We start from the raw sequence: 16314 nt of genomic DNA, 5'->3' as shown, positions 1-16314 counted from the left end.
AGCTTGTGCTGCTTCAGCACCTACAGACCCTCCTGTGCCGCTAGGCCCCGATCCTGCCAACAGCCACGCAGCTTCCAGAAGGCTGCCTCGGCCCCGCAGCCCGTCACACGCGTGTTTTACTCACACACACAGGACTGCTGATGCTTAGCTGGCAAAGTAACTCTCTGCTCCTCGCGCTGCTCTGCCTTGTAAGTATCTTTCTGGCCTCGCAGGTTGGTTGCACAGCCAAAACCACCGCTGAGTTTTAAGAACAGCCACCTGCTCAACAGCGACGGCTTCTGCACGCAGAGAGAGGGCTATGCGGCTCGCAGCGCGGCCTCCCCGGTGCTGGCGGTGCTGCGGGGAGGCTGTGTGAAAGGCTGCTGCTGCCTTAGGAGGTCTGGGCTCATTTCTTTTCACTCCTTTAAACAGCAAAATTAGGCACTGCCTAGGTCTGACGGGCTAAAAACATAAGCCTGTTTATCTCCACAACGGGGATAAGTGAAGCTTTCCATTCGGGGATGGGAGGGAAGGTTTAAATGTGCCAGAAAATTCCAGCTCCTCTCTTCAGCTGTTACCACTGTCCCTCAGAGGAGAAGGAAGCCAGGGGCAGATCTGAGGGAATCAGGCGGTAAACAGCGTCAGGCACAGCAGCACCTCTCTGGGGCTGAGGGACTGCTGTTCGCAGGGGTTTCTTTTATAGGTGTGAATTCCCAACTGAAACTAGAGAGCCTGAAGACAGAGGGGCAGCCCAACTGAGGGGAAAATACACAGAAAGGTTATGGAGTCAAAGTGTTGGTTAGAAACAATCATCCTTAATAGGTATTTACTACTGAGACTGTGACGCCAAAATACACCAGCTCCCATAGCAGCAAGCAGCTGCTTTATTCCAACGAGGCTGTGCTTCCCCCTCCCCCTGCCCAAAGCGGTGCCACCCCTCACCCTCTTTCCAGCACTGACAACAGGGCCAGTGAAGGTGTGCAGGGGGCAGGTGGGGTAGAGGGGGGAACCTGCCAGCACCTGACTCACAGGCCTGCCTGACAGGAGTTCATCCACACAGCCCTGGGGAAGCCCCAGCAGAAGCTCTGGAGGGAACGTCCAGATCTGCCATCCAGAGGGATCTTGACAGGCTGGAAAGATGGGCCCGGGTGAACCTAATGAGGTTCAACACTGCCAAGTGTCAGGTCTTGCACTTGGGCTGGAAGAATCCCAGACATAGATACAGACTGGGAGAAGAGCTCCTTGAGAGTAACCCTGCTGAGAAGGACCTGGGTGTCATGGTGGATGAGAAACTTAACATGAGCCAGCAGTGTGCTCTTGCAGCTCACAAGGCCAATGGTATCCTGGGCTCCATCAGAAGAGGGGTGGCCAGCAGGGACAGGGAGGTGATTGTCCCTCTCTACTCTGCCCTCGTGAGGCCCCACCTGGAGTTCTGTGTCCAGGTCTGGGGGCCCCAATACAAGAAAGATGTGGAACTGTTGGAGAGGGCTCAGAGGAGGGACACAAAAATGATTAGAGGGCTGGAGCACCTCCTCTATGAAGAGAGGCTGAGGGGGCTGGGCTTGTTTAGCCTGGAGAAGACAAGGCTGCAGTGGGACCTCATTGCAGCCTTCCAGTACCTGAAGGGAACATACAAACAGGAGGGGAATCAACTTTTTAAAAAAGGGTAGATAATGGCAGGACAAGGGGGAATGGGTTAAAGCTAAAGGAGAGAAGGTTTAGATGAGATGTTAGGGGGAAGTTCTTTACAGAGAGAGTAGTGAGGTGCTGGAACAGGCTGCCCAGAGAGGTGGTGGATGCCCCATCCCTGGAGGTGTTCAAGGCCAGGTTGGATGGGGCCCTGGGCAACCTTGTGTAGATCCAGGCCTGGAGGTTGGTGGCCCTGCCTGTGGCAAGGGGTTGAAACTCTGTGATTCCTGGGGTCCCTTCCAACCCAGACCATTTTATGACTCTATGATCTTGCAACCTCCTTCAAACCAAGGGTCTGCCACAGCAGCTGCCCCCCAACACATCTTATGCTGTCAAACCGAACATTCAGTCACAGGGCTTGAAAAGACACTGGTGTTTTACTGTACCTCTCTGGTGGTTGAGGAAGGGAGGACGTACCCATCAATGGACAGACCGTGGCACTGAAACGACAACATTTTGGCAGTGAACAGAAACTACAGTTCTTGCAAGTAAGGCTTCAGCTAAAAAAACCCACAAACATCCACAAAACACCCAAGCAACAACAACAAGACCTGCTAAAAATACTATTTCACCTCTGCTGAAGAAGTCATTGTGTAACCTGGCAAACATCAGAAATTGCCTGATGCAGCAGGCAGAGAACACACTGTGCTCCAGTCCAGCTGCTGAAGGGGAGGAAAGTACTTCAAGAGCCACTACAGCAAGAGGCAACACCAAGGGGGGAAACAAATCAATGAGAACCTTCTGCGGAAGCGGATGCAGAAGTGAAAGATACTGCAAAGCGCGGCAACAAACCACTCCAGTGGGAGACTCGATCGTTCATGTTTGCTAAAACAACACTTAGCTAAGTGTTTTGGGCCCAGGGCACCACAGCTCAGGGCTGTCAACACTCTGGTGGTGCTTGGAGACGGGCCACCAGCACGAGGGAGGGGTGGTGGCAGAATTACCAAGCGCTATCCCAGAGAAGAGCGGCAAAACCTCAGTGGTCAGGCGGCCGCCTGAGGAGCGACCCGGCTGGGTACCTGAGGTACAAAAGCCCACCACAAAGAAGAGAGAGCTTTTATGAACACTCCAAAGAGAGCTGGAGAATGAAATACTGAAGAACAACTTAAATAAGCACAATTGATTTTATCAGCCAGAAACCCATTCCAGTACTCCAGCTATTACGGGAGGGCAGGACAGAAGTGATGCTCATCTACTGACAGACCCCATTAGCAAATAGCCACAAGGTGGTAGATGACTCCTGTCTGACATCAATGCCAACAGCTTCAGCATGAGGGGTTTCAGGACAACTAAAACCAACCACAGCTGGTGATGGGTGTTTTTCCCAACTGGGAAAAATGACCAGCTGGGTACTGCAAGATGCCCAATCCTGTTTTTTGTCAGCAAAGAAGAGGAACAGGTACACCATCACTTTGAAATGAGTAAAAGCTCATGATTCCCCTTTCCTCCTTCCTTGAGAGCTTCTTCAACACGTTTCCACAGCCCTGATCTCTAAGGTGCTGGCAAGGACTCACTTTTCACTTAGAAAAACACAAACCCAAATATACGTTAAGAATGCCACACAGCTCAGAGGAGCCAGCAAGACATCTCAAGACTTTTTTGGAAGAGACAGTGCAGCTTCCTACTTCATTCCTTGCAGCCTTTCAGCACAGGAGCCCAGGAACTGCACAGCACCACAGTGTCCCTCAGCAGCACTGGCCACAGGGGATGCAGAACAGGCAGCAGTGGAACAGAACCCTTCAGCTGCAGTTCGGTGCCAGCGGTTTCAGAGGAAAATGCCCTTTCAAACACAGCGTGGGCTTGTGTTAGCAGAGCCCAACGATGTTCAAGAGACACAGTCCTGCTGGTGACTCTGGTTTCCACTGGTCTTCCAGCTGAAGAGCAACTCCTGACAAGACACCACCTCTGGCCACCACCTCCCAAGTTACCCCACAGCTGGCTTGCCTCCCACCCTCCCCAGCTGCCACTTACCTTCTGAAGGATTTTCCAGACTTTCTCATAGAAGCCGACAGGAACTCTGTTAATAGCCCCATCAAGCCTCCTTCTGCGCAGCCACTGCCCTTTTCGGTCACCCCAGCTCGTGTCTCCACTGGAGCCAGTAGGAGAAGTGCTAGTGGGGGATGAGGGAGTACTGCCCTTCTGTAAGAAACATTGAAGCCTTGGTTAATTGCATCCTACTGCCCCAAGAGCTACTCCTGGTGACTGCATCATTCAGATCCAGGGGAAAAAAAAGTTCAGACCAGGATGTCATACAAGATGAGGGAGCAGGACTGACCCCTTCCTCTCCCCTTCACAACAGCTTCACTTCTCCAGTACTTCCTCATTTCCCAGCACAGCTGACAGGCAGTTCTACAAGGCCTAACCCAGCAAACTTCACTGCTTGGTTCAGGACAAGCCACGACTATTTCAACAAGCACTGAGTTGGCTGCTAGGGTACTGCCACTGGTGCACAAGACAGTGAGATCTGCAGGTGGGTCTGGCTCAGACTTCAGGCTAAGTGTCACAAAAGAACCAAAGGGTCCATGAATCTAGCAAGAGAGGTCCTCCATGTAAAAAGCTACATTAAAGCCAGAGACTAAGAACAACCTTCATGTAGTCATCGTACCTGCCTCTCAAGTATTGGTCATTTCCTTTATTGCCACAATTTAAGCAGCAAGTCATCTTTGTGGCACCACCACCAAATTCTTGTTCCCACTTCCACACACGCAGTCAGCCTACTCTTTGCAGTCCCATGCTGCCCCACTCCCTTGGGCATGCCTAACACCTTCAGCCCAGAAAGGGCTTCACTGACAGCCCCATCTCAAATCCCATCGGCTCAGAGTAAGCAGCTGTCAGGGTGGGGAAATAAGAATGAAAACTCAAATGTTTGCAAAGGAGAGGCTCACTGACTCTCTGCAGCCAAGCTCTCCAAAAAGACCAGCAAATGCAAGCCAAGCCCATGTTCACTCCTGTGGGCGTGAGCGAGGCACAGGTCGCAGTCCCTCGATGGCTTGATGCATGTGCTATTCCTTTCCACTGCACACAGAGACAGACAGAACTCCCTCCCCCCTGCTGAGCAGCACTAGGCAATGAGGGAGGTCAGCAGGAGGGTGGGGGCCAAAGCAGAGAAATCCACTTGCACACAGCAATTAGCCTGGCTACACAGGTAGTTCAGGGGAGCAAAGATCTCACTGAACAACTCCCCGTGCTATTGCCTCCAGCTTCTCACACAGCACTGCAGAAGGCCAGGCCCAGGAGCTGTGAGGCCTGGCCACAGGGCCAGCAGTGCTCTGTGGTTGTGTATTTAGGACCCTTGGGAGGTTGTGCTGTCAACAGCAAGTCCACAGACAGAGGGAACCGCGAATCACAACCACCAGGGTCAAACCTGAATATCTTCAGCAAACCTGAAGATATTCTGGGTTCTTTACTGTCCAGAGACTGCCTGCATTTATCAACACTACATTACTTTTAAATCCTGATGACACCTGAAACATAATCCACACCAAGCAGCTAAATCTGCTGTAGTGCTTTATCTGCTACAACTGCTTAAGCTTCAGAAGAACTAAGTGGATCTAAATGCGAAACTCAACTTCTATTAAAAGATTACTAATGAACATTGGCTCCCAATGAAGATGAATGAGACAAGACAAAGAGGGAGGGTTTGCAGACAAGTGTTTCCCCAGGAGAAGCCCCAAGAGGTGTCCAGAGCAAGGACCTTTACACATACACACACACACAGAGCGGGAGCAGGCACAGAGCTGCAGACAGTGTTTTACCGTGGAAGCGAACATGCTGCTGGACATGGAGTGGCCCTCATGAAAGAACTACAAAACAAAAACAGACACCAACACATCAGACAGACAGCCATGACAGAACAGGACACAAACAAGGTTAAGTAACCCATCCATGCAAAGACAAGAAACAGGTACTTGGGGAAAAGTGTGACAGCCGCCGGCCTCTGGCAGTGCTGACTTCGGTTCCCAGGGTGACCAGGAGGGACACCCCCCATGCCTCATCTGGCTGTGGCACAGCCACACAACCCATGCCATCCCCTCCAGCTCCACCATGGCCAGCACAAACCCCCACAGTTTAACACAAGCAAAAGCTTCCCTGTGTCTCAGGGCTGGGATAAGCCCCCACCCAAGCCCCCCACTGCCATTCCCCATTCCTTGCAGCATCAGCGGCTTCTCTTTGCATGAGAAGCTCATCAGGAAGCCTGTGGGCTGCCAGCTGGGCGAGCAGTGCTCAACAAAGGGCTGTAAGGCAAAATTTTTGCTGCAATTTGGATGCAGCACCTGCAGGCTTGCAGCACTTTTCTGGAGGTGCCCGCTCCAAGCCATGCCCCCTCACTAAGCGTTCACAGCTCAGACCCAGCAAAGGTTTGGAGTTCAGACTCAGGAAGCACCAGCAGCAAACAGGAGAGCTGCAGGCTCTCAGCCCCTGAGGCCTGGTACACAGAGATGTTAGTACAAGTCCCACCCCCCCCCCCCACCTCCAAAACCACGTTAAATTAGTATCTAGTGAATTATTCCGAGAATGCAGGGAGACACAGCAGGGAGCAGACAGAGTGCAAGGGTGGGAGGCACAGAAATAAAACCAGCCAACTCCTCCTCTGTGCCAAATGCCAGGTTTCCATCTAACGCAAAAGCAACGCAGGAAACATCTTTCCAACCTCAACAAACCCGGGAGTGTTTCAGCTCAGGCCAAAGCTCTGTATTTATAACAAAATACTGCTGCCACCTAGCGCCTCATCCCCTCCGCCATCCTGGAAGGGCCCTGACGTCAGGCAGCCGCCCTCCGACTGCGAGCCCAGCTCGGGCCGAACCCCCAGAGTCACATCAGGGCCGGTGGAAAGCTGCCAGCAGCACCTCCTGGGGCGGCCGTGGCCGCGAAGCCTTGGCCACGACCGCATTCTGCCAGTGCCGCGGCTCAAACATGGCGACCGGGTCCCGTGAGGCAGACGCCGCACATCTCACAGGCGCCTTCTGCTTCCCTGCCTCAGCATGTCCCGTGAAGGGTCTGTAACGGATCTTTATGTCACCATCAAACACTCCACCACGCTCATCATAAAAAAATGCAATCTTTACGCCCAATCCAAACCCACCCTCTTTCACCTTAAATCCATGACACGCTCCGTGTCCCGTTACAGCAGGCCTTGGCAAAAAGTCTCTCCCCACCTTTTGGGTAAGCCCCCTTTGTATGCTGAAAGTCCACAAGAAAGTCTCCCTGGAGACTTCTCTCCGCCAGGCTGACCAAGAAGCAGCTGTACTTTCTTATAAATGCATTCTATGTGATCGCTATCTGCCTATTCACCAGGAGCAGAAGAGAATTACTGACAGCAATATTAAAAAAAAAAAAAAAGAGAGAAATAAAAACACTCATAGCAAAACCAGTCACATTAGTTCAGAATATTTTGGAGGTATTTTCTATGCCATGTATCAACATACTCAGTCACTATATACTTTAAAGTACTGAACTTCTATATATTTATCTGTTCCTTAGCAGTAATCATCCTCCACTCTGAAGAAACAAACCAGGAAGAAAACAAGCCAAGATTTCTCTTCCAAGTTCACCTATTCCAAAAGGCACGTGGACCACGTTAGCAGCTTGTGCAGTGTATAAAAATGAACAGTCTGTGTGGAAGCTTCACTTCGTACATCTGAGCTTTCCTTGATAATTACAGAACTGCTTTATAAAGTTGATTCCATGAACACATTAGAGTTTGTTCAAGTTCTTCTATGCTCAGCATGTGAAATAAGAACACAAAAGGAACAACATTTTTAGAGGAAACATCCTCTCTCTGCCTCCTATTTAGCGATCAGCTTTAAACCAAACGATCTCTGGAAACTTCTGTCATTTACCAAGAACAAAACCTGGCACAGCACAGTTCCAGAACAGCTGCATTTTCTGATGAACACTGACAGAAACCCCTCACCTGTTTCATCTCACTCTTCAATTTAGTAATACCACTTCTTTCTGTTTTGGTTGCTCCAGAGTGCCCCATTTCATGAATAGAAATCGCAGGGCTAGATGAAGAGGAATCTACAGGTCGCACTGAAAGAAGCAAACGGACATTTTTCAAATCCCAGGGGTAGAAAACCAGATGAAATCTTACCTAGAAGTTAACATACACATCCTTTCAGAAGCATATTGTGCTTCTTTCAAATCATCCTTTCAAATCATGTCAATAGCTCAAACCCAATTGCATCAAGTCAGGGCCTACACCCCCATACTTGGGTATTGGGGCCTGATTTTCCAAGACACCGAGAGCACTAACGGCTTCCAAAGACGCCAGATTTGCAATGAGCCTGTGAGGCCCTAAGAACGAACCCAAGAGACAGATGACATGCTAGCTGGCAATATCTGGGCATCACAGACACGCTCCTTGAAGGCAGGTTAGATATGAACATTTTATCTTGGTTTTCATTCTGGGCATATAAAGTTTCTTCATTCTTGTGGTGGTTCAGCCCCAAGCAGTGGCTGAGCACCACACACTGTTCACTCAGCCCCAGAGGAGAACAGACAGAGCCCCCGTGGGCTGGGGTAAGGACAGTTACTGACAAGCATGGCAAGAACACCAACTGAGACAAAGTGCACACACTCGGTGATAACACAGAGTACTGCACAAAGCGAGGACCAACTTGACTTGATGCCCCCAGCCACGCTCAGACTGCCATAGAGGCACACAGGAGCACTCCTCCCCAACCAGCCCCTTTTACGGGGAGTGATTTCAGTTGGTGTGGGAACAGGCCAGGCTAACTGGGCTGGCTGCTTGGGGAGGTTCACTCTACCCCAGCCAGAACCAGGGCAATTTTAAAGGTCTGCCTTCCTATCACCAAAAACCTGATACAATCTTATTTCAGTGCAGGACAGTTTCCATTGTATTTGTCCTGTTAATTCCACAGCAGACATACACGAGTACTGTCCTCCCATGGTTAATACATTACCTATACCTCTATTTTACATGCCAAGAGAGTACATCCCGACAGTACATACATGACAATCTAACTTTATATTTGTAGTGCAAGCATCCAAGTGGACAACTTACAGCTTCTTTCCACTCCAAACTCTTTTCCACTGAGAATATGGTGTAGGAGATTTTTCATATCAAAGGGGCTTAGATTCATCAAACTCTCTGAAGCTTCTTCGCCTGGTTTAAAAGAAAACAAACAGACAAAAAGACAAACCTCGCTAGAAGTGGCTTTATAGCCTGTTTTCCTAACTAAACCACTGATTAAATGAGGTTTGGTCACATTTACCTTTACATACTTAGTTTTTTTTTAAAGGAAGCATTAGGTGCAGAGTCACATTTCAAAGAAAAGGCACCTCAGGACTAAACAACACACACAGTGTGGAGATGGCTCTATGTGAGGTAGTGAGTGCTGCGCGGAATCTCTCTGAAGCGGATGATGGGAAAGCAGCAGCTCCTTTGCAGAGCACGATCACTTGGAAAGGCTTTACAGCTGTCTCCCAACAGCAGACATACAGATCTACATTAGAGCCAGAATTACTCCCCAGAGAAATGCACAGGTGTGGAAGGCTTATGCTTTACTTTATTAAAGGGTTGTGCCCCTGAGAGAAAGAAAAAGGCCAATATACACACCAGCTCACGCGTGTGCACTGACCAGGCGCCCACAGGGGAACATGGGAAAGGCAGCACTGAGAGCTGAGGGCAGTGTACAAAGCAGCTGGCATCTAAGGGTACAGGGTAACAGAAGGAACCCCAGGAAAGAGAAGCTCTGCGCTTTGAACAAAGCAGCTTCTGCTATTTAGCTACAGGTTTGGGGAAAGCAGGGCTTTCTGGACACTCTTCACACAGAAACAGAATTACCCCAGAAAATTGCCTGGCTCTTTTTTGTCAGCTTCTCCTAAGTGGGAAACTTGCTACTTCCCAGCAGCAGCCACTCCAGTCATAGAGCAGCAGCACCTCAAGTGGGCTCTTTCTAACCTGCTACCAGGGGCCCCCACTCCTCTGCACATAGAAGAAAATGAGGGAGATGAGAAATATGCCTTCACAAAGTTATGTCCCTTTAGTGTGTGTGTTAGAAAGGGTAACGAGAGCTGAACCACAAAAATACATCCCAGATCATGCTCCTGAGTGTCAGCATTCATCTACAGATGTCAGTTAACTTAATGACTTTACATGACTGCTCCTTGTTAGACTTCTGACCCCTTTCAATGGGTAATTCTTCAGTGATTTTTCAGATGTCTCCTCAGTCATCATTTCTCTCTCTTTTCACTCTTCCAAAATGAGTTCAAAAACATTTTTGCCTTGCACCACTTGTTTGTGACAATTCTCAGGGCTTTGTACGACATAGGCAACACCTTGGGGGCCTGGGCACATGGCGAATGAAGAAGAAAGAATTTAACAGGCATAAGTGAAAAACTGACCACTGATGAGAAGGACAAACAAAGCCACAGGCACCCTTAGGATAAACTTGCCCTTACCTGAGCATTTCAGACTCCGAGCCAGCTCCGTGGCCATCACCTGAATGATCAGACCAATGCGGAGCCGGAGCATCTCCACAAAGAGAGACGGCTGCGACCGGACGTACATTGCCAAGTACATGATGATTTCCTGCAAGGACAGATCCATAAGGGCACCCATTCAGAGGCGGTCACCTTGGCTCCCCCAGTCACAGAGCCAAGGCTGGGCGCAGCTGGAAGCCCCCTTCTGGCACAGGCTGCGTACCTGTGTCAGGACTGCGATGCTGATGTCTTGGCCGCTGGCTTCGTAAATGAGATCCGTGAGCTCCTCGGGTGGCAGTGGGCTGCAAGGAGGCAAACCACAGTGACTCAGACACCTGCTTGTGACCCCCTGAACCAAGTCACCCAGAAACCTCTTTGCAACCACAAAGGTGCCTACGGTTCTGCCTGGGTGGCTGCAGTTCCTTCTGAAGGTGAGGAGCGAGTTTTAAAAGAAGGAGACAGCAGCAGGACGGTACTGTCAGGAAGCTCGAGGACAGGCTCCTGCTGGAACTGAGGCAGAGCTCACACTTACGTGGTGATGATTCTCTCACGGGGTTCTGGTGGCAGGCCCACTGTCAGCTGCTTGTGGTGCGACAGGAGGTCCGTGCACGCCTATCGTAACGTAACAGAAAGCAAGAGACCCTCCTCTGAATCACGTGGAAGTCACAGTGCTTTTAATTCCCGAAAATGAAGCATTTCTTTAGCAATTTTTAAGTGCATTTCTATTAATCACCAGATGTGGATTCAGCAGAATGCTGTTAGCTTGGTGCCAGAGATCCCCTGAGGTCAACCAGGCAATGAGCCTGTCCAGGCCTCCCCACTCTGTGAAACCAGCAGCATAATGCTGAGGGACTCCAAAGGGGCCGAGAGATCAATGAAGGACTTTATCCTGTATTGTAAGATAAACATTTGCTCTTTAAGACAAAAACCACATTTTGAATCAAAGAAAAACTTGGTATGCTAATTAATATGTTTCTTAAAAATATCTTGAAGAGATGTATCTCAAAAAACCCAAACCCCAAACACAGAACACATTACATCACATTCCTGAATGCATCAGCCACCCTGATACACTCTGAAAACAGTTCTTTCTCCAGTGCTTTACTCTTTTGCATTGACCTCCTTCAAAAGTGGCAGGTCAGTATCCTGAATCAAAGACCTCACAGACCAACGTCCCTCTGGTTTTTAAGAGTGTATTTTCCCTGCCTTCATGTGGAACAAACCAGATGATCTCTAATCTCTTCCTTCCCAATTCTTTGCCATCATCTTTGCGATTTAACACATTCAGCTTCCTGTGAGAATGTCCAGCAGACTGCTTGTCCATCACATCTTAAGGATGGAAAAGGCTGGGCTCAAAGAAGTACCACACAGGGCAATTAACACAATCGCTCCCAGCAGATACGACTGTCACTAAAATAGGGCATCCTTGGTGTGACAGGGAAAGCTTTGAAAATGGCCAGGAGTTAGAGAAAGAGCTCTACAGAAATATGAAGGTGTAAGTAGGAAATTAAACAAATACTTCAGAGTATTTGAGAGGAAACATTTTGTAGTGCTCAAAATCAAATCTGCACCTTTCCAGCAGATCTTTCTTGTTACCATTAAACAGTCATAGATATTGTGATACCTCTGCACACCCACATACACCCACGGAGCTGCCTGTCTGCCCAATGGGACCGGTATCATCAGGTCATGTTTCAGCATCATCTCTAGCACCGTGACATACTGGTGCTCCAAAAGCTGGCATGCTATCACAGCTGGCAACAACAGCCACAGCTTTGAAAGAACATAATGAAGCTTCTCTGATTAACAGAGATGAAATGAAGCCTTCATAATCATTTACAGGGTGACATTCTCATTCCATGCCAGCATTAGCACAGTTCACAGCACAGATGAACAGCAGTAAGATTTCAGATGGGAAAAGTAACCAATGTTTACATGTGAATTAGGTCTAGGAGGCAGCAAGCACAAGCCCCGCTGCCAAACCTGTAGCTTCACCTCTTGTTTCCAGGCATGAAACTGAGCGAGCATTGCTTGCATCCCATACCTCAGCCAGGACTTCCACTCTCTTTTTGAGTATACCAGAGATGTAACGGATCAGGCCCCACTCCTGATTGAGACCCGCCTTTCTGTAGAGCTCGTTGAGCAGGCAGTGAACGGTGACGCCGTACTGCCCATCCAGCTCTGTGTCCCAGTCAGCACCTCTGCCAGAGAGAGAGGGAAGGTGATTTTCACCAGATAAAACACTACGCTGCTCCACCTTATCACACATCATGCAGCTTGATTTGCATCAACCTCCTTAGTTTGGTGACAGACTTAAGTACAGAGGATGTGTAGACCTTCACCAGAGATCCATTATATGTAGACAAAACCTCGATAGCAGGAACTTTCACCTTAACTTGAGCATGTAGCCATGAGCCTGTGATTCAGGGGATTTCCCACCAGGCTTTAAATCGAGTGTGTTTGCTGGAGAAACACTCCACATGGAGCTTCTTCAGAGCAGAATTCCACAATGCCTTCAGCACTGCTGAGCTCTGCACCCATTTTCCACATGCCTCAGGGAGGGAACTCTGGAAGTTTATGCCCTGCCTCTTTCTTGGCTACTGAGCTTCTACACTCCCTATTCCATTACTGAACAAGCATGGGAGATTCTCATTCCTCTCCTGGTTCTGAAACAAAACTGCATTGTGGCTTCTTTTCCTACAGGAAAGGGGGAGAGGAACTGTTCACCAGGGAGTGTAGCAATAGGACAAGGGACAGTGTTTTCAAGCTGAAAGAGGGCAGGTTTAGGTTAGATGCAAAGAAGAAATTCTTTACTATGAGGGCAGTGAGGTCCTGGCACAGGTTGCCCAGAGAGGTTGTGGAAGCCCCATCCCTGGAAGGCCAGGTTACACTGAGCTTTGGGCAACCTGGTCTATTGAGGGTGTCCCTGTCCATGGCAGGGGGGTTGGGACTAGATGATCTCTGAGGTCCTTTCCAACCCAAACCATTCTGTGATTCTATGATTCTTGTCAATAGTGTTCAGAAGCATCACAGAATGACCTTTCAATGCCTGTTTGTGAGACAGAGCCCACCAGAAGTCCACCTGCATGTCCAACAGATTCCCACAGTAAAACATGCCCAGAAGAAGAAATTACATGTAGCTGATAAGAGAGTATCTTTTCAGGAGCACTGAGTTTTAGCCAGAGGTGCACTTAAGCATGCAGAGGGCTGACAGGAAAACAACAGTGACTACTCATTAAAACTGCGTTTTGCTTTTAGTTAGAACGTGACAAGGCAAAGTTTCCCTCAGCTTCTCTTCTCCTGTATAAAGATCACACCGAATCTTTGTGAACTTAACAGTGTCACAAATACAGCAAGGTGTGTTGTCAGTCAAGAAAGGATTTGTGCATTTCACTTGTGAGCCTGGATGCACTCACAATCACTGTGAGCCAATCAACTGTGAATTTCGCATATTTTATGTTCAAATTACTTATTAAATCAGGCAACCTGAAAATATCCCCCCATTGAAGCACAGACTATTTTAACTGCTCAACCCTGAACAGTGGAAATCTTTTGCACCAGAATCATCAGACAGTTGTGATCAACTACGAACACGCTGAATAACTCACTTCAGTATATGCAAAATATATAAGATATCTGCTTGATCATGGAGCGTTGGACATTCCTTTAGCTGCTCAACAAGCCTCCTACAATCCAAATCACCTTCAGCATCTTTAGGCAAGTGCAAAGCATTTTCAGAGTCCTGCTAACAGACAGATGTAAAAAAAAAATCAAAGAAATGGTCTTGAAAAAAGTAGCAGATCAAGCTCGAACTGTTAACTCCCCATTAAAAAATAGAATAGCTGAGCAACAAAACTCTTCACTTGACATACACACATCACATAATTCTTGCCAGACTTCTGCAGACACAAAAGGGAGACCAGCCCCAGGATATACAGCACCCAGAGTGGAACCCTGTCTGAGGTGTGGGTTCAATCAACAAAGGATTTATTTTTTTTTTTTAAACAAAACAAAAGCTATTTTATTAAAGGACAAAACCTGTCATATGCTGCTACTTGCAAAGAGTAATTCATAAGCCTTTTTCAGGTGCCCAGCACAACCCCTCCTTCCTACCTTGCTGTGGTATCTGGCTGGTGCCTTACAGACATCTGTCCTTTCAAACACTCCCCTCCTGCTCAGACATTACTGTAAGTAGCGTTTCCTGGGGAACATCTCTAAAGGTCATGAACACGCCTTCCCTCCCTTTGTGTGTTCACCTGGGACTAAAGGTGATGACTTAACCTTTGGCTTTTAAAATAACCACCTATTATTTTCTCTTCTGCAGGAACAATTAAAAATTTTCTATTTATTAACGACTGTTTAACCAAAAAAAACCCTCACACAGACAAAAAATAAAGTGGCTACAAACCAAGGGAGTAGCTGTTTGGGGCTTCGGCCAGAATGCCTCATCCCTGAAGGAAAATGAGAACTAGCACAGGGTTTGACTGGGAAGCACTGGAAAGGCTGCAGTATCAGGTCCTAGCAATCCAAGCAGCACAGCAATGCCCAGAGCTTACCTTTGCCTCAAAGAGATGGGGATTGTCAACGAGGTTCAGAGACTTGCGGTGCGTGTTCAGAGCTTTAGTGGGAAGAGTCATGGACACAGCTGGAACACAGAGCCACCAGGAAGAAAAAAAGAAGTCCACTTCAGTAACATGCCAATCAAACACGCCTATATGAAGCAACTACGCTACCTAAAACCAACAGAAATACCTCTAAGAGTCCAAACACAGATGCAGTGCTGCTGAGATGCTGTGCCTGGAGCTCAGAGACAAGCTCAGGTTCCGACCCATCTCTCCCTGCAGCCTTGCTCCCAGAGTCAGTGTGTCAAAGGCTCAGGCACTACAAGCCCAGCTGGTACCTCTTCTGACAGCCCGTGCCTCAGAATCCCTAAAGCCCAGTGACCTGACCCTGCAAAGTGCTTTAAACATTTTAACAAGTATGTGGAGAAAATGGTCTAACTGGCAAGATACGATAATTATTAAAGTAATAATGGTAAATGCAGGCTAATGCTCTGTTATCTTCATATATTGAATTTATTAGAGGATCAGGTGATGTGGCTTATGAAAGACAGGAGAAAAGACTAACAAAAAAAACTGGGAGTTATTAATGTACACAGAAGTTGAAGGAAGCCTTTCTTTAACCAGACTACTACACACCTGCATATAAACCGCTGCATATGTGGGCATCTGTTCACAAATTCAGTCAGAGCATTATTGTGGAGTAAACCTTCCAGTCAGTCTATTAGAAATACAGGTTAATTAGGAACACTGTCCTCCCTCTCTGCTCCATTTGTTCTTGTGAATTCAGAAAGCATATGTGCACACTTCTGTTTTTCTGGCATTGAAACTGTTAGTTTCACCACGACTTCATCAAAACACTAAAGTAAATTTTGTCTGCCTTTGGTTATACAAAGGAAATTATTTCACTCACTAAAGGTTATAAAATTCTGTCCAACTGAGAAGCCACACCAGTTCCGTAACATTAACTCTGGTTAAACGTTACATGTCATAGCAGGTTATTTACGTGACACCAAGACATGGGATACTGGGGGAACACCACAGTAATAACATCAGATTACCTCCTGGTAACTACAAACATACTTGTGTCACTAGTTCTTCCTAAATCACAGAGTTTTGGAAGACTCAAACTTACTCCTTTTCACACCCAAACCAGCTTTTCTATTACTACGACTAAACAAACAGTAGGGAGGAATACCTGGAACCTCCAAGCCCTTTGTCTTGGCCATTATCGACAGGATCTCTTTGGTGGAATGGTTTGCACTGAACACGGGAGGCTGACTCGCCGTCTTCGAGGTTGGAGGCAGGTAGGACTTCAGTGCTGTGCTCTGCAGGACTTCATTTATATACTGATCCAGTTCGTCCTGGCTCTCTAGTGTAATGTACATAACAGAAAAGGTTTATTAAAGACACAAGCTATCGGTGCTTTCTCTTTTAAGTACGTACACCACTCTATTCTCATGTTTATTTTGCACATAAAAACGCAAGAACATCCTAAGCAAGAGATCTTTAAGCTGAAGAAACTGTGAAGAATTTTTTAAAAATTCGTTTTTGACACTTAGAAAATAGCTACAGTTAGAAGTAATTATTTTTCTCTTTGAAAGGAAGCAGAATGGCTTTTATCTTGGCAGTAGTCCAA

At 47.8% G+C, this 16314-nt stretch overlaps 1 protein-coding gene across 1 annotated transcript in view; it reads right to left on the bottom strand.

Moving 5' to 3' along the window:
* The window catches only part of PHKA2 (phosphorylase kinase regulatory subunit alpha 2), a gene marked incomplete at its 5' end in the record, with an annotated part of 42799 nt that overhangs the window by 1929 nt on the left and 24556 nt on the right, over positions 1 to 16314 (bottom strand). Inside the window, 12 exons of the mRNA XM_084262624.1 lie at positions 2055 to 2108; positions 3640 to 3807; positions 5424 to 5471; positions 7583 to 7701; positions 8696 to 8797; positions 10096 to 10225; positions 10340 to 10418; positions 10649 to 10728; positions 12161 to 12317; positions 13725 to 13858; positions 14673 to 14761; positions 15874 to 16047. Coding sequence (XP_084118750.1) covers positions 2055 to 2108; positions 3640 to 3807; positions 5424 to 5471; positions 7583 to 7701; positions 8696 to 8797; positions 10096 to 10225; positions 10340 to 10418; positions 10649 to 10728; positions 12161 to 12317; positions 13725 to 13858; positions 14673 to 14761; positions 15874 to 16047 — 1334 coding nt within the window. The remainder of the gene's footprint in view (positions 1 to 2054; positions 2109 to 3639; positions 3808 to 5423; positions 5472 to 7582; positions 7702 to 8695; positions 8798 to 10095; positions 10226 to 10339; positions 10419 to 10648; positions 10729 to 12160; positions 12318 to 13724; positions 13859 to 14672; positions 14762 to 15873; positions 16048 to 16314) is intronic.

The sequence above is a fragment of the Gallinula chloropus genome (assembly GCF_964237585.1).
Source record: "Gallinula chloropus genome assembly, chromosome: 1".
NCBI lineage: Eukaryota > Metazoa > Chordata > Aves > Gruiformes > Rallidae > Gallinula > Gallinula chloropus.
Note: the sequence above shows the minus strand (reverse complement) of the source record. Positions and strands in the feature narration are given on the sequence as shown.